Source organism: Lycorma delicatula, chromosome 4, assembly GCF_047948215.1.
Source record: "Lycorma delicatula isolate Av1 chromosome 4, ASM4794821v1, whole genome shotgun sequence".
NCBI lineage: Eukaryota > Metazoa > Arthropoda > Insecta > Hemiptera > Fulgoridae > Lycorma > Lycorma delicatula.
Genome location: NC_134458.1, coordinates 109,467,007 through 109,490,018, shown reverse-complemented (window position 1 = coordinate 109,490,018; position 23,012 = coordinate 109,467,007). Strand labels below are relative to the sequence as shown.

The 23,012-nt window shown below is 33.1% G+C and overlaps 2 protein-coding genes across 3 annotated transcripts in view; one reads left to right on the top strand and one right to left on the bottom strand.

Moving 5' to 3' along the window:
* Positions 1 to 11,083, bottom strand: part of LOC142322912 (uncharacterized) — a 38,237-nt gene extending 27,154 nt beyond the window's left edge. The window contains exon 1 of the mRNA XM_075362000.1: positions 10,944 to 11,083. Coding sequence (XP_075218115.1) covers positions 10,944 to 10,987 — 44 coding nt within the window. The 5' untranslated portion in view covers positions 10,988 to 11,083. The remainder of the gene's footprint in view (positions 1 to 10,943) is intronic.
* Positions 11,084 to 11,400: 317 nt separating this feature from the next.
* On the top strand, positions 11,401 to 23,012 carry LOC142323740 (alpha-ketoglutarate-dependent dioxygenase alkB homolog 4). 2 transcript variants are annotated; one of them, XM_075363902.1, is made up of 3 exons: positions 11,401 to 11,590; positions 13,859 to 14,077; positions 22,362 to 23,012. In XM_075363902.1, the coding sequence occupies exons 1-3, from the start codon at positions 11,486 to 11,488 to the stop codon at positions 22,920 to 22,922; spliced, it is 885 nt and encodes a 294-aa protein (XP_075220017.1). In that variant the 5' UTR covers positions 11,401 to 11,485; the 3' UTR covers positions 22,923 to 23,012. The 2 variants fall into 2 exon arrangements, with proteins under 2 accessions (XP_075220017.1, XP_075220018.1); XM_075363903.1 differs by having other exon boundaries at positions 11,430 to 11,590; positions 13,899 to 14,077.

Here is a 23,012-nt window from a genome sequence, read left to right as displayed (position 1 = left end):
TGCTTAGGAAATGACTCCTATAGTTGGAGACGATTCTCCTCATTGTACAACATTTAGGTAGTACTGAGAGTTTGAAAGAGGAAATTTTGGCCTTGACGACGCTCCAAAGTCTGATTGACTGACTTCGTCTATGACTGAGAGAAACGTTGCTGCAGTACAAAAAATGCTCCAGACAGACAGATCTGTCACCTACCACCAAATAGAGGTGTCCTTGGCCATTAATATATAACCAGTTCATGCTATTTTGCGAGATCACTTTCAAGTTAGAATACTGTGTACATTTTGGGTGCTGAATAACTTCAGCACCAGATGATCAGATGAGATGTCATGTTTCGTGGTGCCACGAAATAAGAAGAGTCTGAAAATGGAAAACCTCCCTATGTGAACAGTGTTGTAACTTGACTGTACATTATGATATTCTAACCAAGGGTCAGAGGAAAGTGTGGGAGGAGTTTTAGAAGAGTTGTGTTGGAAACTCAGAAGTTAATTACAGTAGTATACTCCGGAAAGACTGCCCAAAGTTGTCAAAGCTCAAGAAAATGGGCAAATTCAAGGATGGACACATGGTTTCTTCACCATGATAGATAATGTGATAATGCTTCAGCACACTTTTCCAAAGTTTGCTCTGAGTATTTGCCCAGCACTAGAATAAAACTGTTAGAGCACTCTCTTTACAGTCCTGATCTCACTCCATATGACTTCATGCTGTTCCCCCAGGTGAAGAACAGACTGAAAGGGAGGCATTTTACAAGTAATGATGACCTCCTAAGAGCTTGGGATGATGAGTCACATCTCCCACATCTTTGAAGAAAGGTGGCAAGGTTTTTTTTAAAATGTTTTGAAGGATGAAATATACAATGTGAGGTGGAAACTTTCCTCGTGCCTTTGTATGTATGTATGTACGTACAGACAAAAAATTCTATCCAACCAATTTAAGAACATAAATTAATAAGTCATGGGAGGCAATATGATTTGGAAATTTAAGTTTAAATAATTTTACGCTAAATTTATGCTTTCTGTTGGGATTGCTAAAATGACATTGTTAATTATAATTTCTCGTTTTATATTTTATTCCAAAAAAATCCAGGTAAAACACTATTTTACAATGTTTTATATTTACTATTTAATTTTCAATTAATATATATTTTTTTTTTTACTTTTCCATTTATTTTTTTGAATATGCTTTTTCACTATGTCGAATGATGATGATTTTTCAATTACAAAATGACCATGTGGATTTAAATTTTAAATAAAATTTTTGTTAATATGTTTTTGAACACAATCTTTATTTTCAAGGTTACTTTACTTAATTAACCATTTTTCATAGCTTTTTATACATATTTGTAAACAATAATACGATTATCTTTCACAACCTGATTATAGGGAAAAAAACTTTAGCTATAAAATTTATTCATCTGAATTAAAAAATTTCTGTAATGAAATGAATTAATATTGCCAATTTCAGTGGCATAGTGGTAGTATCTCGGCCTTTCATCCAGAGGTCAGCAAAAAAAAAAAACCCCGGTCAGGCATGGCATTTTTCATACCCTATAAAATATCCATTTTACATTCCCATTCATAAGCTTTAAGCTTACATGGAAAATTCTTCATAAAAAAAAGAATGGGAGTATATATTTATAGTCAGTCTATTTATAAATATATGTACCAAATTCCCAGAACCAAGCTAATTTGATGAATTGATCATAAAACATATTTGTACATATATAAGCTACAAGCTTGTCACTGACAATATTATGAATTATTTAAAGCATACAAGAAATACCAAACCTGGCCAAGATATAAAGATAGAACCTTCTGTAAAAAAGTGCAAAATCCTTTCACACTGTCAAAGAGATTGACAGTGTAACTTAATTTTTTAGTAACATCCAGGTTAATTTTTATAATACATAGATCCCTTTACAGCTTCTCACGTTTCTTGAAATAAGTGTTGTTCATTTTATTCAAACATTATCTCACCGAATAAAAGACAATCTGACAAATTAATAATTACAGAATATAAATGATTTAAAAATTAGTCTTTTTAAATTTGAAAACGTAAGTTCAAAATACTTTATTTCATAATAAATGATAGTTTAACTTCAGTACCAAATTTCACAATAAGTTATCTCGATTCAGTTTTAAGATATGAAATTAAAAATTTATACCTTATGAATTACAAACCTACAGATACACAGGAAAAGAGACATTTAAGGAAACATTTTTTTTAGTAACTTTTTATTTATTTTTTAACAAACAAGTTTTTTAACAATAACTTCCAAAAGTTTAGCTAGATAATTTTGAAACACCCAAAAGTATGTCCAAACCTTGTTTTCTAACGTTCCTAAAATATAATTCTGCAGTAAATTTGCCATAGGCAAAAAAAAAATATTTTAAATTACTGAACCGAAATAAAATCTTAAGTTGAACAATATGCTAGGTACAATAAATAATTTTAGAATTATGATGAATTAACCCAATATATTATGTCAAATTCACTATAAGATGTTATTTTGTTATATTTTCTTTTTTAATTTAAAAATTAAAAAAAGTGATCTAAATAAATATTATTCAAAAACTTTAAAGTAATTTTAATAAGCTTTAAAATAACAAGCTTCTCAGGAAAACAAGTCTACAAGAACTCAAGTTATTAACACATTTTTTCTTACAGTTCTCCACCAAGCATTTTATAGTTATTTTGTTAATATTGAAAACCAAAAACTTAAAGAGATAAAAACATTTTTACTTTGTAATAAAACATATAAAATAAAAACATAAACATAACTCATGAAACTGAGCTCAAATCTGTGCAAAATTATTAAGATATAAAAGGCACTAAAATGAAGGAAACTGACAATATAATGATTAATTTTAAATTCTAAATATAATATAAGTATGTATTATGAAATACATACAATATAATATGTCAGAAATATAAGTCTAATATAAACTACACGGGTAAGGCAATTACCCACAATTTAGTTATTTTTTTTTATGTTGGTAGTACTGTCATGTTGCGTAGATGACGCATGCGTGGTTTAATTGTTGTTATGTCTGTGCAGGTTTGATGCTGCTAGGTTAGTTCCATTATTGCTGCCCTGCCGTAAACCATGACTGCTTCGCTTTCTGTTTGTACCAAAGAAGAGCAACGTTCAGTGATCAGTTTTTTGCGGCCGAAATTCATCTAAGACTTTCGGTACAGTACGGGAACAGTGTGTTGCAGCAACGGAATGTCTATGAATGGATTGAAAAATTCAAAAATGGTCGCGCAAGTGTTACGCACGACGAAGCAGCCGGACGACCGTTTACCGCCACAAATGAGGAAAACATTGAGCGTGCATGTGACATGGTTTTCTTAGACAGACGAGTAACTATTGATGAAGTGGCACATCGTCTGTAAATTAGTCACGGTTCTGCCTACAAAATCATCCACAAGATGGGTCCCAAAACAACTCACACAGTTGCATAAACAAACACGCTTGGACATCTGCCAAAAACATTTGGATCGCTATGGTAATGAACAGGACATCATCTTAGACAGAATCATCACTGGTGACGAAAGATGGATCCATCATTACGAGAAGGAGAGTAAACGGCAGAGTATGGAATGGAAACATCCAAATTTGCCCTGCAAAAAAAGTTCAAGATCCAACCATCCACAGGAAAACTGATGCTTAGAGTTTTTTGGGACTCACAAGGCCCAATACTGGAACATTATGAGGAAAGGGGCACGACAATAAACAGTGCGCTTACTGCCAAGCTGAAGCCTGCAATTCGAAGCAAACGTTGAGGACTGCTGTTGAAAGGTGTTGTGTTGTTGCACAACAATGCCCGTCCACATACTGTTGCCCACACTGCTGAAACGCTCCAGAAACTCAACTTATAAGTACTGGCTCATCCTCCGTATAGTCCTGATCTTGCCCCTTCTGACTACCACTAGTCAGAAGAGTGGACCACTTGTTTGGTTCACTCAAAGAGGCATTAAGGGGCCGTCGATATACCGAAACAGTGAAAAAAGCGGTGCATTCCTGGCTCACAACTCAACCGAAAACCTTCTTTTATGAGGGCATCAGGAAGCTGCTGATGGAGCTGCTGATGAAGTGCAACGATGGACCAAATGCGTTGAAATGCAAGGGAACTACGTTGAAAAATGATGAACATGTAAGTTTACTATTTGTATTGCAATAAAATTTATAACTACATTGAGGATAATAATTGACTTACCCTCGTATAACGCAAATAAAATTAAACACACACAGTCAAATACAAATAATCAGCAACAAAACAAAACATCCTTCCATAATCTATATTCAAGAATTTGTATAAAAGCATTTTAATGAAAGTACAGTTAACTTATAAGTTATGCTCCCTTTTAGCAACTATTATTATAACAATTCCTTTTATACTTTATTCTAAAAAATTCAAGTAAAAACATTAGTTTACAATGATTTATATGTACTGTTTTACTTTTCAATTAATTTTATCATTTTTTTCTATTTTTCCATTTACTTAATTTTTTTGAATATGCTTTTTTTCACAATATACACTGAAGATTATTCAAGTACCAAAATAACCATACAGATTTAAATTTTAAATAACATTTTTGTTAACTGGTTTTGATCATCTTTATTTTCGAAGTTATTCAGTAACTGTTTTTCATAGCTTTTTTTTTGTATTTGTAAACAATTATGAATTATCTTTCACAACCTGATTACGGAAAAAAAATGCATACTGTACTAATATACCAACTTACTCAAACCAGCAAAAAAATTGAATATAAAAAATAAACTGGAATGGGATGCTAAAATACTAAAATTCATCTATTTTTTTTATTTTTTATATCTAAAAGTAAGACTGAGCACAGTCTTTCTGTAACTATGTAAGCTCTTCATGTAAATATGTATTTAAACAAATTTCAATTGTACAATGTTAGTACACCAGTTTTCATACTAAATACTGTTGTTGATAATTATCTAAATAATGTGATTCAGCCAATTTTTTACATCATTCATATTTAAGATATTAAACAGACTGACAGAAAATTTACAATAATTTGAGTCTAATTAAAATTCCTATTCATCATAATCAGTATTTATTAGTCTGGAAAATCCAGATCGATAACCCAGTTTAGAGAGCCTAAAAATCATAAGCAGCATAATCTTGCTTGGCAAATCCTACCTGTAACCAGGACTGAAGGACCGATTTCTAACACAGAAATAGCCTTAAAGAATTTCCTTGATAATCTATGGATATTAAATAACAGCTCCTATAAATTGATTCAGTAATAGTTATTCATGGTTTGGATGTTACCATTAAGAAAGTCACACCTCTTAGTAGAGCTGCTCAGGTCAATCAATTTTGAATTCGAGTACAAGTTTCAGTGAACAAAGGAGCAGCTCAAAATGCTATATCACCAACACTATGAAATCTGTCTACTAATGCGCTAGTCATCAAATTGATTGAGCAAGGTTAAAACACTCAAGGAACTATAAAAGACAATGTTTTAATTTGAGCTAATTTTCAAATACAACACAGCACCTGATTATAAAAATTCAGTATTACAACTAGTAAGTAAAAAAAATTATGTTCTGAATTTTGTTGTCACTACCAGTGGATGAAGGTTAGCTTTTCTCAGAAGACCATCTCAGCACTCATTATAATATAAAGAAAATTCTATATAATCAATAATTTTGTAATTGGTGGCACCATATTTAGTATCACCAGCATTGTTAAATGTCTAAAGGTCACTTTAAATAGAAAGTTGGATTAATGCAATGATCTGAAAAAATATCTAACATACAAGATTATCACTCTTGATTTGTACGCTTCTTCTTGGAAACTCAATCTTATCTGTATTATTTATACAAAATCTTCTTACTCATGGGACAACTGTCTTGTGCCAGAGAGCTAAGGAATTATGGCTGAATATATATTTACAAAGCTATGAAGACTTATCTATCTTATAATAAAAAACTGACTTTGATTGGCTCAATTAACCACACCAATAGATCTACAAGCAGTAAAAAATTTAATTTATTAAATTCTCTGTATTCAAATAAAAGCAATATTTCTTACAGAACCTTCTCTTCTGGGAATTACAGGAATCATCACCTTAAAGAGGGGCATTACTTAATAATAGCATGGATGCAGAAAACTCCTTTGAAATGATAAGATCTGAGATGGTGCAGAAAGATTTTATTGCTGCAACCCTTCAAGGTCACATCATCATATTTTACAGTAAAATATAATAAATGAATAAGAGTAGTATCCTTAGTACATAAGCCATATAAGCTGACCTTAAATATCTACGTTTAAAACAGACTAGTTGAGATATCAATTCTTTAGTTAAGGCTGTAACAATTCTTAAGTGATCATACCTGTTACAACATGTGTATAGGTGTATGGTATGGATAAACACAAAGCATATTCTCAGACAACCACACTGCAAGTAAATCATTAATTCTGATTCACTTTTATTCCTCACTAGTTTGGGAATGCCACATATACATTTTAGATCTCTTAAACCAACTGCAAAGTAACCAAAATATAATCACTATAACAGTAGTCAAATGATGGATCTATATGGAAGTAATTTAATGATGGAGAACTCAAATTTAAATAAAATCATGAAAGGACCAGTAAAATCTTACTGAACCTATTTTAGACTTCATAGTAAGGAAGGTTTTCTACCTTATTTACAAATTATTTAAAAATATGGGTCTTAGAGTAAATTAATTTCATAGACTGTAGTAACAAAACTAATACGACTGTTAAGAATTTACTCCAGTCAATGAGGAATGGGATCTTCTTCAAAGGCAAAGAGATGTAGTATTTGGAGTGTCATCTCAATCAGGTATAAATTCTGACTTAATTGGTAGCATCAAGTTGTGCACCTAAGAACTGGACCAGAAAATATCAGTAAAATAAAAGTGTAGCCCTTCAAGCTCAGTTGCACAGGACTTGATCCAGTCCTAAAAAAAATCAAATAAACTCCACAATCATTTACAACTGTTTTCCAGTGGGAAACACCTTAAAAAGCCCTTTTCTTTAATTTGCTTACTTTACCAAAATATGCATGTACAATTGCTAAAGTAATTATACAAGGAACAGTAAAGCTAAGAATCTAACAGATTCAACCAAACTGAAACCAAAGCATTTATATAGACACCATTAACAAAATAGTAACTGACAAAGAAAAATACTCAACCACAAACTGGCTAAAATAACTCAAAGTAACAAAGAACAATTACCAAATAATAATTACAAAACACTACACAAATGGGGCTGAACTTCAATATTAACACTTAAAAACAAGATTTCAACAATTTCATAGGTTTCTGAATCAATTAAATAGACATTATATTATAATATGAGCAACTAGAATTTCAAGCAGCATGCAAGACAGAGTATGATCTACATTGTATTAGCCTTTTTAAAGTGCATAAATATAATATTTTATAAAAGTCCTTGTTATAAAAAATGTGTATTTGTTAAACATTCAAAATATCCCCATAAAAATCCTATAATCAGTCAGTATTTGTTGTATTGCGAAAAAACTGAACACAAACAGATTGATACATATTTTTGCTTAGTTATTCTTTTTAGGGAAGAAACCAGCAACAAAAACTTTACCAACAGATGGTAATTTATTCATATTTTTACAACAGTTTATAAACAAAATACATTAAGTTTGCCTTTATCTTCAGGAAAATATTGGTTATATTCATATTATTGAAGAGTACATCATTTGTAGTATAGGATTCTTATAGAATAATTTTGGTATTAATGTAGTAAGCAATCTACCGTCATAGTCAGTCAGTTAGTTCTTAGATGGTGTCACTGAAATGCTATATTCAAATACGAAAATAAATAAATAAAATTATAAATATAATCTAACTAAACCTAACCTACGCTCGCTTCGCTCACTAACCTTGACTAGTGAGCAAATGTTAAGGCTCCGCCATAGAGATTAACAGAATCAAGTAAATTTAAAAACTGGCTAAATAGATAACAGTTTAAAAAAAAAATGAATAATGGCATTTTAGAATTTTTTTAATTGTAAAAATTAATGTTTTACTTAGAATAATACCAACTAAAACTTTTAGAATTCAGCAATAAATTAAAAACTAGCAACTGCCAAGAACATTTAGTAACCCTAATCTGGTGGTTTCTCTGTTTAGGTTTTTTTATATTTACAATGTGAATCATACTAAAAAAAAAAATGCCGTCAGAATGAAACAAAGTCACTCACAAGACATCTAAATACAAATAGAAAAAATGATAATGACATTAACAGACTGTGTTAAGTGTTATCAAAGATTGTCTGGAATATAGAATTCATAATAATTTTTTACTGAATTTTGAAAGACTGCTACACAACTATTAAACATGAACTAAAATTTTAAGAAAAACAATAATATGTACTTTCAATTACTTTCATGTCTAGCGCTATTGCAGTAGAGGAAAAAGTATTATAATCGGCCTAATTTGAGCATATGCGGTTTTCACCGGATCTTGACATTTTGAACCTACAGAACCCAAAAAACCAGAAGAAATTTTCCGGATGATCGTATATATGTGTGAATGTTCAGTGTCTCACACCTTATATCTCCAGAACTATTGGACAAATTTTGACCAAGCTTGGTCAGATTATTTCTATATATGTCCAATTGATGCCATTAAATTTTTAACTTAAAAGGTGAAGGGAATAAGGCTGTAATCAAGGTCACCCTCAGTACCTCAGGATTTCACCTAATTAAGGTATTATTTTTCTTAGGCATATTTGTTAACAGTTAAAAAATAATAATATTTGCCAAAACAATGATTTTCAAAATCGCAACCCCATCCCAAAAACTGCTCTACACTAGCTTGGCTAAGTGGGTATACTGCGCCAATAGTACCCCCTCTCACAAGGGGCACTCATGTAGCACTGACGTACAGCTGTACAAAAAATATAATTAAATAAATAAAATTTTAGATTAAGTTATGTGTATATGTGTGTATACGCCATGCATAAGAAAAAACACTACATGACAAGAAAGTCCTACAACTGTGTTGTCAGCTTTTCTTTTTTTTAAATTAATTTTCATGAACTTTTCAATCAACCAATCTATTAAATAATGATGAAACTAAAATGAAAAATACCTTTGTAACACTTATGTAAAAAATGTATAATCTTTATTATAAAAATTCACTTTAATTATGTTTAAAACTTGCTACAAGGCTATGGAGGAACTTCAAAAAAAAAAAAATCAAAATCAGTTCATTTGGTAAAGGTAAGGCTAAAAACATACATACAGTGAAATTTAAAAACTCCTCAATTTAGATATCTTTAAAGAAAACTCCTTTACTAGTGCATATTAACATTAATAATCTGGCGCAGAAAGCAAAATCAACATATTTTCTTTTAATTTAAGATTTTAATTAAAATATTGAACATTTCCACTAACCAAAATCAAAAATGCACAAAAAAAGAGCTGAAAAGAGTAGCGCTACTAGTAACAAAAAAAAATCTGAGCTATTAGTAATCGAAAACTAAGATCTGGGAAATCATTACAGCGAATAGATGAAGATTTGAAAAACACTATCGAGGTAAAAACACTATCCCTATACAAAATGTGCTTAAAAATCCAGAGTACATACCATACAAACAAAAATACAAAATATACAGACCTGCAACACTGTTCCCATGAAAGGTAAAATGGGAAATAAAAATACTACTCCCATTTCTATTTATAAAAATCATTAACTATGAAAATGTAACTTGTATAGGAACAGAAAAAAACCACATTTCTATTTATAAAAAATCATTAATTATTAAAACGTAACTTGTATGGGAACAAAAAAAAATTTCAACACTAGTTAAAATACAACAACCAGTCCATGTCAAAAGATCATAAGTTATACAATTGTAAAACTTTCTCTTATACATGGATATAACATAAAACAAAATCAATACAACTGACAATTAACATATAAATGAAAAAAAACTAATTTCATTAAAAAAATTAAATTGCTTCAATACAATTAAATTAAATAAATTTATAATAAGCTAAATTCAGACAAAGATTAAATTATAATGATGAACAAATCATAAAGTGAAATAAAGCTACATTATTTCTAATATTCCATATTATTTTCACTGGTATTGCAAGATTAATTAGAAAACCAATATTAATTTATTACAACAGCCTACAATCAGTGAGGTCAATTAATATTCTGTTAACCTCAATCTGTCGTATGTTAGCTACAAGTGCAGAAGAATAAACATTAATTTTAATAAGTAAAAGCATTACTACCTTCAAAAAAATAAACACTGCAAAAACTATGGTTATTCTTTATTGACAATGATAGTTTGAGTTTATCAAGAAAAATTAACAAAATAGAAAACAATTATTAAAAATTGAATTATAAATTTTGTAATCTTTCAAAAGTAACTAACTATGAGTACTAATTTTACATTTAGATATTCTGAGTTTTGATGCATTCTTATTCCACAAGGATAAAAATACGGATATTAATTATATAAGGAACTTCTTTTCTAAATACAGTTCGGTGTATTTTTTGTGTACACAAATATAATTTTTTATTTATGAAATGCGACAATAAACACGACATCAACATGACAAAAAAGGAATAAAACTCCAGCAACAGTAGACTAGCTAACTAAAAATAAACATTACGGTAGTATTAGATTAATAAATTAAAGTTAATTAACAAAAGATAAACATAACGAGCAAATAATACATGTTCAGGAATGATATGTCATCCGAAATAGTTATAAATAATTTAGAAATATGTAGCGTCAACTTAACAATATGTTCAATTAAAAGAAAAATATTAAATACCGTGGTTAAGTAGCTAACTAATAATTTATTATCGATCGCTTATTACTTGTTGAATATTATAGCAATACTTTCTATTATAATAAAAAAATATATGATTACCTAATGGTGGTCTTCATCGGCGGTATTGTAGTATCAGCTTCCATGCTGACTGCCCTTGTTAATTAAACAGATTTATAAACAAAATACGTCCAACAACTAAAATAAAAAAAAACAACTAATTATAAAATTTTACAACCCTATCGCCATTTTGTCCTTCGAACGCAGCGCCAACAACACTATACGTCAAAAATTCCCCTTAGGAGAAAGTTGTAAACTTCTATTTCTGGTAGGCGTGGACTCTGTAGTGTTTGGAAATACAGGACTCGAATATTTATTGCCAGTAAATCTTGACATTACGAAATGCTCAACTTTAATATATTAAATATAATTTTTAATGATTAATAAATTATTTTAAAGTAAAATTCAAACAATTCAAATGGTATTTTCAATTCATGCGTAACGAAAAAAATTTAGCGCTTGTATATTCCAAGTTCCAGTTTTGTATTTCCCAAACGCCAAATGTTTTTCATCCTATGCGAAGTGCAGACTTAACCTATGTGGTGTCATAGTTGATTGGTGGTATTTATGATTCCAGTAAAAACATGCAGTCAGATAGATCACGTTTTTGTGGTTGTAAAGGAATTAGAACTTGTTTAAAATGTGAAAATGAGTATTCTATAGTTAAAGAAAAAATCGATATTAGTAAGGTTAGTTTATTTTATCGTTTATTAATTAACGTATTCAGTTAATTAGTATTTACAGAATTCTGTTTGTAAAACAGGAAAAATGTAGTTAATCAATCCACCTCCTATCCATTTGCATTACTACCAGTTTTCATATATGTATATATATATATATATATATATATATATATATATATGTGTGTGTGTAATTAAATTGTGCTGTAGTAACCTATCCGTTTATTCATTATTCATTTTTACCTTATAATTAATACTTAAACAGCAAGTGTACCATAAAAGTATTCATTTCATCGCACAACTGTTTAATGAAATCAATCATTAGTATGTTGTAATGGATAAGATAACATGCTTTCATTTAACAGGATAAAATCAAAAACCCATAAATTCAAATCAGTTGCCTGTACACTACAGTAAAGTTTTATTCATTTGAAGACAGTTTTTAAATATATCTAACCTTAACTATATCAACTTAATACTAACTGTAAGATCATTTTACTTTACATATTGTATACATTGTATTTATGTTTGATGTTAACCTTACTTGCATTAAAAAAAATGCAATCTGTATTGATACTGTACATCAAAGGTAAGATTCAAAAAAATATATTCAGATCACAAAGCTTACCTTTAATTTCTCAATAGAAATTAAGATGATTTATTCTTACTTAGATGCAGATTCTTACCTGCTTCATATTTGCAGCCCCCCTTTTTTGTAATGTTGGAAATCTCATGCTCTACATTGGTTTAGTTTCTTAACTATATAAGAATTATTCTTAAAAACTGTACTTTTTTTAAATATCCTCAAAGGAAAAGATTTAATGGGACAAGATCTGGAAATCTTGAATACTGCAAGCCTTTGAAGACCCAGCAATGATCAAAATTGCTACATGTTAATGTTTCATAAGCAGTGTGGCAAGTATTACCATTTTGTTGAAACAACATTCTTCTTTATATTCCCCAATATAAAATGTTAATATATAAATTGCATCACCTACAGTTGTAATTTAAAAAAAGGATATGGTAGGTGGTGGCATTAGATTACATATCAAACAACAATATTTTGTGATTGTAATGATTATAATAGTTTGTGTAACTGAAGTTTTTCATCACTACATATTCAGCAATTTTAATTAACATAGCCATCAGTGTGAAACCAAACCACATCATCAAAATGATCATAATTCTTTCCCGTAACCTCATTTTCATTTACAAAAGAGTTGAGCCGGTAACAATACTATAATCATTACTCATGGTCTAGTTCTTTAATTCATAGACTATTTCAGTTCATTAATCAAGCAATTTTAATGCTTTATAGTTCTGAAAGCAGTATCTGTAAACAGTCCAGTCTTTGAGGATGTCTTGCTAAGAAATTTCCTATGTGAGCAGGTTAAATGGTGTTACAGACTTCCAAAAAATGCATTGTTTACTGTGATGGTTGTTGCGAGTCATTTTCATTATGACTCTCCCAGTTTCACAAAATTGATATATCTAATTTGCCATTATTAACTTACTGAATACTGTGGATAGGGGATATTTTGCTGAAACCTTTCTCACTAATTTAAAAGAATTGTATGTGAAATAACATAAAATATACATGCTCATCCTTGGGAAATTTTTTTAAAAAATGGATACTGAAATGGCACTAGGGCATTATAAAATTATTCAACTGCTACATGTATCTCATTTTGAATACAGTGTTGCCTTGGAATAAAGTTATGTAGTACTCTTTTATACATCCTCATTCCAAAGGATGTAGTACCCTTTTTGAAGCTATAACATCAGATAAAAACTTGATGATAACTGATCAAAATGGAGTCATGTTTTTCTAAAACCAATAAATATGTTTCTTATAATTTATAATCCTAACCAATTTTATCCTTATTAACCGAGTGTTTAATGCACAATGTCAGGGGATATGTTTTGGAATAAGTCCCATAGGATAAAGTTTGTTTTTAAGTAAGTAATTTAAAACGTACTGTAAAATTTTATAAATAAATTATAGAAACTGAAACAATTTTTTAGGTTATACAGTAAGTACATATTATTTTTAAAAGTCTGTACGGTAGTATGGTTTTTTAAGAATTGTGAATTCTCTGTGAACTATTGTTTAGATATTTTCAGGACGTCAAAATTAAAAAATTTACATGTATCATATTCTGAACTTTTTTCAGATACGCTTAGAGTAGTTAATTATAACATTGCTTTGATTCAAGGTTTTTTTTTTAAGTACATAATTATATTTTCTAATTCATTTAAACAATATTTTATTTACAGTTTGATGATAGTTATGTTTATTGTCCATTTTGTGATAAAGCATGGCCAGGTTGGGATATGAATGATTACAAAAATCATCCAGAGCATAATGGTGAACCAGTTGTGTTCCCTGGTGTTTATATAAAATTGGATTTCATCTCATGTGATGAAGAAAAACAGTTACTTAAGGCACTTGATGATATACCATGGGATTTATCTCAAAGCGGAAGAAGAAAACAGGTTAGTTAATGTGTAATAGAATTTAATTAATGTGAGATTTATTGCCATCTTTTTATTTTTCAATTAAATTTTATGCTGTCTTACTTTTTCATGTATTTTATATAATGTGCTAAATGCATCAAATACTGGAAAGTATTTGATGAATTACTGGAAAGTAAGTTACTACTTACTTTCCAGCTGGTATTTGCAGCAGGAAGGACAGCCACAAAATATCATTGTCCTTGTACAGATTATTCCATATGAATTGAATTTTGTTTATCAAATTGTACAAAAACGTTTTATCATACTAGCTGATCAGGACTTGCTTTGCTCGCTTGACCGTCTAGCTAGAGTGTTCTGCCCCCTGGACTCCCACAGTGTTTATTACACTCATGATTGTGAAAATAATACTGATAATTAAAATATTCAGCCTTTATAGAAACCTCAAAAAGAAACTAAATTACGAAAGACAGAATAATGGTAACTAAAGTACACACACTTTTGATGAAAGGTTCATACCGTATTCCTGTTGACATGATGACAGAAATATAATGATGTTAAAGGATTAATCTCATTTTTCTTTAATGAATATTTTTAATTCACAGCTTCAAACCTAGGGGGCCTTCCCTGAGATAACAAAAATGTACTCTGAAAATTTGAAAGGGAATCTGTCGGTTGGTTCTCACATGTGAAAATAGAAAAACTTTAAGATTTAAATATGATAATAAATGCAAGAAACTTTTCATGTTATTCCATTCTACAGTTTCAGTTCAGGATTTTTTGAGTTGTTTCTATAGAATTCGTTCAATATTTAAGATAATAATCATTTCGTAACTGTGACTCATGATCGTATAAGTGTAATTAAGTAAATTAACTATTATACTCAATAACAAACAATTTTTTTTTAGCAAAATTACTAAATTTGAATGACAAAAGTAGTCAATGATATTCTTAAAACATCAATTTTTTTCCATTTGTCGCTAATTTAACTGCACTGTAGTTTTACCTGTGTATTCAACATTGATCTATTAACTTCAACATCTGTTATATCCTAGATTTGTAGTTATTATTTGCATTTCACATTATAATCTTTTACCCATAATTTTTAATTTCTGCGTTTCTTTTCATGACTAAAATAAAATTCTTTTAGGTATTTTTCTAGTAAGACTATTAAGACCACTTTTTCTAATTTATCTTCTTAATTTTTAACCCCATTTAATGTTCAAAATTCATCAGTAACAACATATTCAAAAACCTCTATTTTTTTTTTTTTTTTTTAACTGAATTTTTACGGGCATCGACTGCTAAGGTCATTAGCCTCCGTCACATTCTTTAAAAGAAATTATTATCTCCATCAGGATCGTCATATGTAAGGGTGTAAAGGGCCCTTACATTTTATTTAAAAACACAAACTTCACAATAAACATTAAAACATGAAAGACAGGACAATCACAAACACTTACGGGGTGTAAAGGGCCCCAATATTAAAATTTGAGATAGGTTCTCAAAAGACCATGGAATTAAAATTAAAATTAAACTTATCAATACCATATCTCTTTCTTTCTTCTACGAAGTCTCATTTATAGTTTGTTTAAGCACCCTCGAGGCGACCAGAACCGCCGTTGAGCAGTATATCAGTCCTGCCAGGGTGCCGTGGCAGTTGAATCCTTCTTATATCAGGCCATAGGCATGCACGGCGTACACCCATAGCCTCGCGCCCTCAATCCACCCTTGAGGGTCCCCCATGCCATCATCGGACACACCCCGACTCACTGCTCTTGAATGCAGGTGAGCCAAAATGGCCTAGGCAAGAGGGCTACCTCCCGTCACTATACGTGCCACGCTTCGAGACTCCCTTATATGTATATATAAAACTACCGCTTAGAGTATCTTTTACCACAGCTTTAAACTTCCATTTTATAGACTTTTAAGAAGTCCACTGGCGTGTAAAAATGCAACTATATTTTCTTCATTTCCATTATCCAGATCAGCACTAATATTATTTGTAAGACGGAACCTCTTTCTGAGGTCCTCATATATGGTACACTCTTCAATTAGATGCTTGATTGTCAGTGTTTTATTACAAACACCGCACATTGGTCTCACTTCGCCGGTTAACATATATAAATTTGTTAATCGAGTGTGACCGATTCTAAGTCTGGTCACCGCTACTTGTTCACGGCGAGTCAACTTAAAGTCGCTTTTCCATTTATAAGGAGAAGTTTTAACCGAGTTTAATTTGGTATTTAAACTCCTCCATTCAGTGTTCCACTTGTTTTTTACTATGTTTGTTAGACGGTTTTTAACATCTGCCACTCTTACAGGAAATGTATCCAAATCATCGCAGACTGTTGCTTTTCTGGCAGCTTCATCTGCGATTTCATTACCTGTAAATACCAGCATGCCCTGGAGTCCATACAAATACGCATCGCTGTCCTCGTTGTTTTAGTACGTATAAAATGGACAGGATGTTTGCAATTAGGACATCCTTAATGTTCTTGTTCCGAATTGCGACGAGTGCACTTAATGAATCGGAACATATTAGCACTCTCTCTTCGCAATAGTGTTCAGTGTAGCGAAGAGCTAGCTGAATTGCAGCGAGTTCTGCCGTGTAGACACTGGCCACATCTGGCAGTCTCCAAAAGTGGGCTTCTTCATTTACATATATCGAGCATCCAACACCATGTTCGGTTTTAGAACCGTCAGTATAAATTCTAATATGTTCTTCGTAACTACTGACGGTTGCTAAAAATTCCTGCTGGATGATCACTGCTGTTTTCTTTTTTATTTCTCCTTGAGAGAGATCCAAACTTGTATTTACCGCTGGCAAGAGCCATGGCGGTATTTCTCTAGTAGAAATTGCTAGTGTCTCTGGTATAGCAATTTCATATTTTCTTCTTAATTCGTGGTACCTAATTCCGGTTGGTCTGGAATAGGTAGCACGATGTTCATATACTGCAGCCATAGGATGATTCGTAAACAATTTATTATTTATATGAGCCGGGAAAGCCCTTACATTTGCTGCATATCTTAACAAACGGATCTCTCTTCTATAATGTAGTGGCATTATTCCGGCTTCAGACATCAGACTAGCCGCCGGACTTGTCCGGAAAGCGCCTGTTGCATATCTTATTCCGCTATTATGAACTACGTCTAACTTTCTTAAGTGCGACTTTCTAGCGGATGAATATACCATACATCCGTAGTCTAGTTTAGATTGAACCAATGCTTTATACAATCTCAATAATGTCTCTTTGTCTGAGCCCCAATTTAAATTCGATAAACATTTTATAATGTTTAGGGCTCTTTTGCATCTATCACTCAAGTCCTCAATCAAGTCCTGTATATGTAATCCCCATGTAAGGGATTTATCCAATACTAGTCCTAAATATCTTACGCTATCTTTATATTGTATTGGATTATCGTCAATTGTCAACGCAGGAATTTGATGAGGAATTCTCTTCCTACAAAAGTGTACACAGCACGTTTTCTCTGGTGAGAATTGGAATCCGTTATTCCTTGCAACTTCATTTAGAGCATTGATCGCTCGTTGCAATTTGTACCTCACCATAGCAGTCTTGTTGCTGGCATACACAATTGCCAGATCATCAACATAGACGCTTTTGCTGATTTCTACTGGAATGGCTAGTATCAATTTATTAATGGCAATGGTAAACAAGGTACCGCTCAACGGCGAACCCTGCGGTATGCCATTTTCCAAGATTCTTTCACATGAATATTCATTGTTGACGCGTACTTGGAAGGTACGGTCATTCATGAAGTTGCTGAGCAGTATAGGCAGATTGCCACGAATGCCCCATTCATGTATCTGGAGCATTATACCATGACGCCAGGTCATATCGAAAACCTTCTGAAGATCAAAGAAGACTCCGACACAATGTTTCCTTTTAATAAAGCTGTTATATATAATGTCCTCTAAGCTGATCATTTGATCAGTGGTAGAATGGTATTGCCGAAAACCTGCTTGATACGGTGATATCAGGTTTTCTTTTTCCAAAACCCAGACGAGTTGATTATTAATCATTTTTTCCAGTATTTTTCCCATAGCACACGTCAAAGAAATAGGACGATAACTATTGGGGTCTGTTAAATTTTTATTTTTCTTTGGTACTGGAACAACATGAGCTTTTTTCCACTGCTGCGGGTACGTTCCATCCCGCCATATTTTATTATAAAGTTCTAATAATCTGCGTTTTGCAGTGGTATTCAGCTGCCTGATCATATTATAATGGATTTCATCCGGACCAGCAGCTGTGTTACCTGCTTTTTCCAACGCTTTCGCGAATTCTTCCATTTTAAATGGTACATTATATGAGTAATTATACTCAGTTCTAAAATTTAGTAGACCTTCGAGTTCTTCTTTTTTGGTTCGAAAACCTTCCTCGTAGTTTGCCGTTCTGCTGGCCTTTTCGAAGTGATTGGATAACAGCTCTGCAATTTCATATGGAGTGTCTTTTATTTCATCTTCATCTTGAAGGCTAGTTATGGGAGCAAAATCATTACGCCCACAAATCGCCTTCACTTTCCTCCAAACATCTGATGCAGTAGTAGTTTTGTCGATGGATGACACGTATTGCTGCCAGGATCGTTTTTTCGAGTCTATCATAAGACGTTTTGCATACGCCCTGTATTTCTTAAAGGCAACAAGATTTTCTATGCTAGGACGCTTCTTAAAGGCGTTATACGCCCTTTTCTTTCTTTTTATAGCTTCACTTATTTCATAGTTCCACCATGGAACGGGTTTTTTCGTAAGTTTCCCAGATGTTTTGGGAATATATCTCGATGCCGATTCAATTATTGCATTTGTTATGGCGTCGACATCGCCTCCGATAACTCCAGTTGTTTCCGGGAGTATCGTTCTAGCTGTGAAGCTCGTCCAGTCTGCCTTTTCAAATAACCATCTTTTAGGGATGGGATATATTGTTCTTATAACATCAGTTACAATTTGCACCGGGAAATGATCGCTTCCATGCAGATCGTCTATGACATGGAAGCTGTACCTCGGTGCTATCGATCCGCTTATAAGTGCAAGATCTATACAGGACGTCGATCCATCTCTGGCATTGAAAAAGGTTCCTGATCCGTCGTTTAAAATAATAAGTTCTGAATTCATCAGGAACCCTTCCAGTTCTCTTCCACGGGGATATACTCGATCTGATCCCCAAAGAGAATTATGAGCATTAAAGTCACCCACCAGTAAAACAGGTGGGAGAAGCTCGGAAATTAGTCTTGCTATGTCATCCTTATTCCAATCAAAATACGGCAAGTATATGCTGCAGACAGTGACCTGGAGCGGACGCTTCATTCTAACGGCGACCGCTTGTAGGTTTGTGTTTAGAACAACCGCTTCGGTGGTAGCTCTAGTCGATGTTAATATAGCTACTCCACCTCTAACTCTTACATTTGGCGGTTGATCTCGCCGAAATATATTGAATCCTTTTAATTTAAAATTTTCATTTCGGCGGAAATGCGTTTCTTGCAGACATACAAATCGGGTCTACGTCATGTACCAAGCGTTGGAGCTCATGGATGTTTGAAAAACATCCATTGATGTTCCATTGTACAATCGACTCGCTAATTTTTAATTAAATTATGTCCTAGGTTTTCCTTTCGGCCATCCTTTTTTTCTTTTCTTCTCCATATTGCGAACGGCATCATGTTCGCGGAGAACGTCGTCGCCGGTGTAGCTTCCGGTCTCCGAATCGGAGACCACCGAAGCCGCCGACGACGACGGGCATGGATCGGCGGCGGTTTCTGGCGCCGATTGAGAGGCGGCAACCTGGCCGCTCCCTAACACGGGGGGCGCACCGGTCACCGCCTGTGGGAGGGGGGACACTCGCCCCCCCTGTGTAATTTTTTGTGGCCTCTGAGGCTTAGAGGCCACTTCAGTTGCAGGAGGCTTGGGAGCCTCCATAACAGTCTCTGTGGGTATTATCGTTTTCTTGTCATCAAGAATCTCACTAAGTCGGACTTGGCATTCTGCTTTGGCGTCCGTTTTCTTCAGAGCGAGAGCAGCTTTCGCTGTTTTATCTTCGGGAGGAGGCTGTACTAATATCTTTGGTTTTATTGGATCTTTAATATTGAAAGATTTCATTTTATTGTCAATAATTCTTTCAATCATGTTAGCCAAGGTCGGAGCAAGTTTACTGATGAGCTGACTTTCATCTACAGCAATTGGAGCAGGAGCAGGAACAGTAGCCGCAGCTTGAGCATAAGATGTTGTTGCTCTGGGTTTGCGGGCGTTAACAATCTTTTTGGCTTCGATGTAGCTGACTTTCTGCAGAGTTTTAACTTCCTGCACAGCTACTTCTTCTTTGTAGACAAGACAATTCCTGGATCTACATGAATGCTGTCCCTTGCAATTGATGCATGTAGGGGGCTCTTTACACGGCTCTCCCTCATGCACCTCCTCGCCGCACACGCATATTTGCGTTCTCTCACATTTGATGGCGGTGTGGCCAAAACGTTGGCACTTGAAGCATCGCATTGGTTGCGGGATAAATGCCCGCACATCCAATCGATGTATCCCCGCTCTAATCTTCTCCGGCAAGGTAGGCCGGTTAAATGTGAGAACATGAGAGGCTGAAGGTAGGACTTCGCCATTCCTCCTCATGTTCAATCGGCGACACTCTATGACTCCCTGCGTTGACAACTTCTCAACAATTTCTTGCTCCGTACAATTTAGAAGGTCCCGACAGACGACCACACCTCTTGAGGTGTTGAGCGTACCGTGGGGATCAACATGTACAGCCAGTTCTCCAATCTTTTTCAGCCCTAAAATCTTTTGAGACTGGACATCATTTACAGTCTCAACATGAAGTCCCATGAAGGTCTTCCTTATTTCTTTTACAGGGCCACCAGCGCATTTGGTTATCTCCCGAGCGATGAGAAAAGGACTCACCTTCAAAAAATTTCCATCCTCCTTGGTAATAACCAAATATTTAGGTTTCGGTGCATTATTGCTCTTGAAAAAAGCTTTTTCTAGCCTCAATCTCTATCCTTTTAGTTTCTGCACTTTTTCTCCGCTTTGCCTCAGGCGAAACAGCTGGTTCTAAACGAGGGTGTTTGCGTGAACCCTCTGCCACGTTTAATTGTTCAGTTTGCATGAACAATAAATCCCTTCTGTAGTAAGGCTAGCCGCCGGGGTACACCCCCACTCCAGGGCTACCAACCCTGGAGGTCCATTCCGGTACTCCGGTGGAACCGGCATATGTCCTGGCAGAGAGCGGATGCGCAGTCTCTGCACTGACTCCAGGCCCTTACACACCGAGGCTTTCAGGGCTTCCATGCTCCGAACAACATGGGCACCTTAACTACATGCTTGCCATCGCGGGGAGCATGTGGACAACGAAAGGTCTCCGTTACACCTGCAAATAACTTCGACTGTGGCCGCCACATCGCCAGCTCTAAGTTTGGTATATGTCCACTTCCTAATCAATAAATTGTTCATATCCTGCAGGTAGCCGAAAAATCCAATCCATGAGGGGACCTGAAGGTGGAAACAGGTCAAAAGAAAAGCATATCCGAGGAATTTACTCGGAGCCCCGTTAGCCAGCTATATGTATTGTACATAAGTACGGCTGTTACCGCCCTGGACGTGGAACGTAGATGTTGTGTTCTGGACGTGGGGATTACCTACCTCAGGGCAAAAAAAACCTCTATTTTCGTATTTCTAATGCTATTTTAGCATGTATGTAATGTGTATTTTAGCTGTTCTAATGTGATGTCAATAAATATTAGGTTAATAATAATTAGTAATTAAATTAGATTCTGATGTTTTAATTAAGAATTCTCATAATTAGGAAGTAAATATATTTTTAAGTTTATAATCTGTTGTAATTTATTTAAAGTTTTTGTTACACTAGCAATGGCATCATCTGACTAATTTTTCAGTTTAGCCAGTGCTTCTTCAAGAATATTTGTCCTGTTGCCATTATTCATTTTTTCCAAACCCATACCTTACTTTGATATATACATTATCAGGATATATACTCTGCGTTTCAGGTTCAGGTTCAGGTTCAATGATTTTGCTGCAGATAAAAATGAATTGCCACACATAGTGTAATAAACTTTGTTGAGTTATTAAATGTTTTTTATATTTAATCTGATAATTTTGTATGTTCTATGTTATTATATTCCCTATTATTTTATCTATATCTATGTGTATTAAAAATATTTCATGTTTGGTTTCTTTGAATTTGTTTATTTATCAGCTGTTAATTATCTGTTATGTGTTGAGCAATTATAATCTGTTACATAATGGTTTTTTCAATTATTATTTCAGAACTTTGGACCAAAATGTAACTTCAAAAAACGTAAATTGCGTGTTGGTGAATTTAACGGTTTTCCAAAATCAACAGCTTTTATACAAGAAAGGTTTAATGAAATTAAGTTATTAGAAAATTATGAAACAATTGAACAATGCTCTTTAGAATATAATGAAGAACGAGGTGCATCAATTGATCCACATATTGATGATTGCTGGATTTGGGGTGAACGTATTGTCACTGTAAATTTATTATCAGATTCTGTTTTATCTATGATACCATATAATGGTGATTTAAATAAATATAATCTAAATTATGCCCCTGATATTTATAAAACTGTATTTAAATCTGGAATTTTTAGTAATGAATATATCATTAGAATACCTATGCCAGCAAGATCCTTACTGGTTCTGTTTGGTGAAGCAAGATATAATTGGTTACATTTAATTCCTAGAAATGACATAAATGGACGCAGAGTTTGTTTAGCATATCGTGAGTTTACTGGACCTTACTTAAAAGGTGGAAGCCTAGAAAAAGAAAGTGATGACATCCGTGAAAAAGCAAAATTATTCTGGTAAATAATTAATCATGAATTGTTTTTAGTATCAAATACTAAATATTATTTGTAATTATTGATTGTGATTTTAATTAAATGATTATCTTTTAAA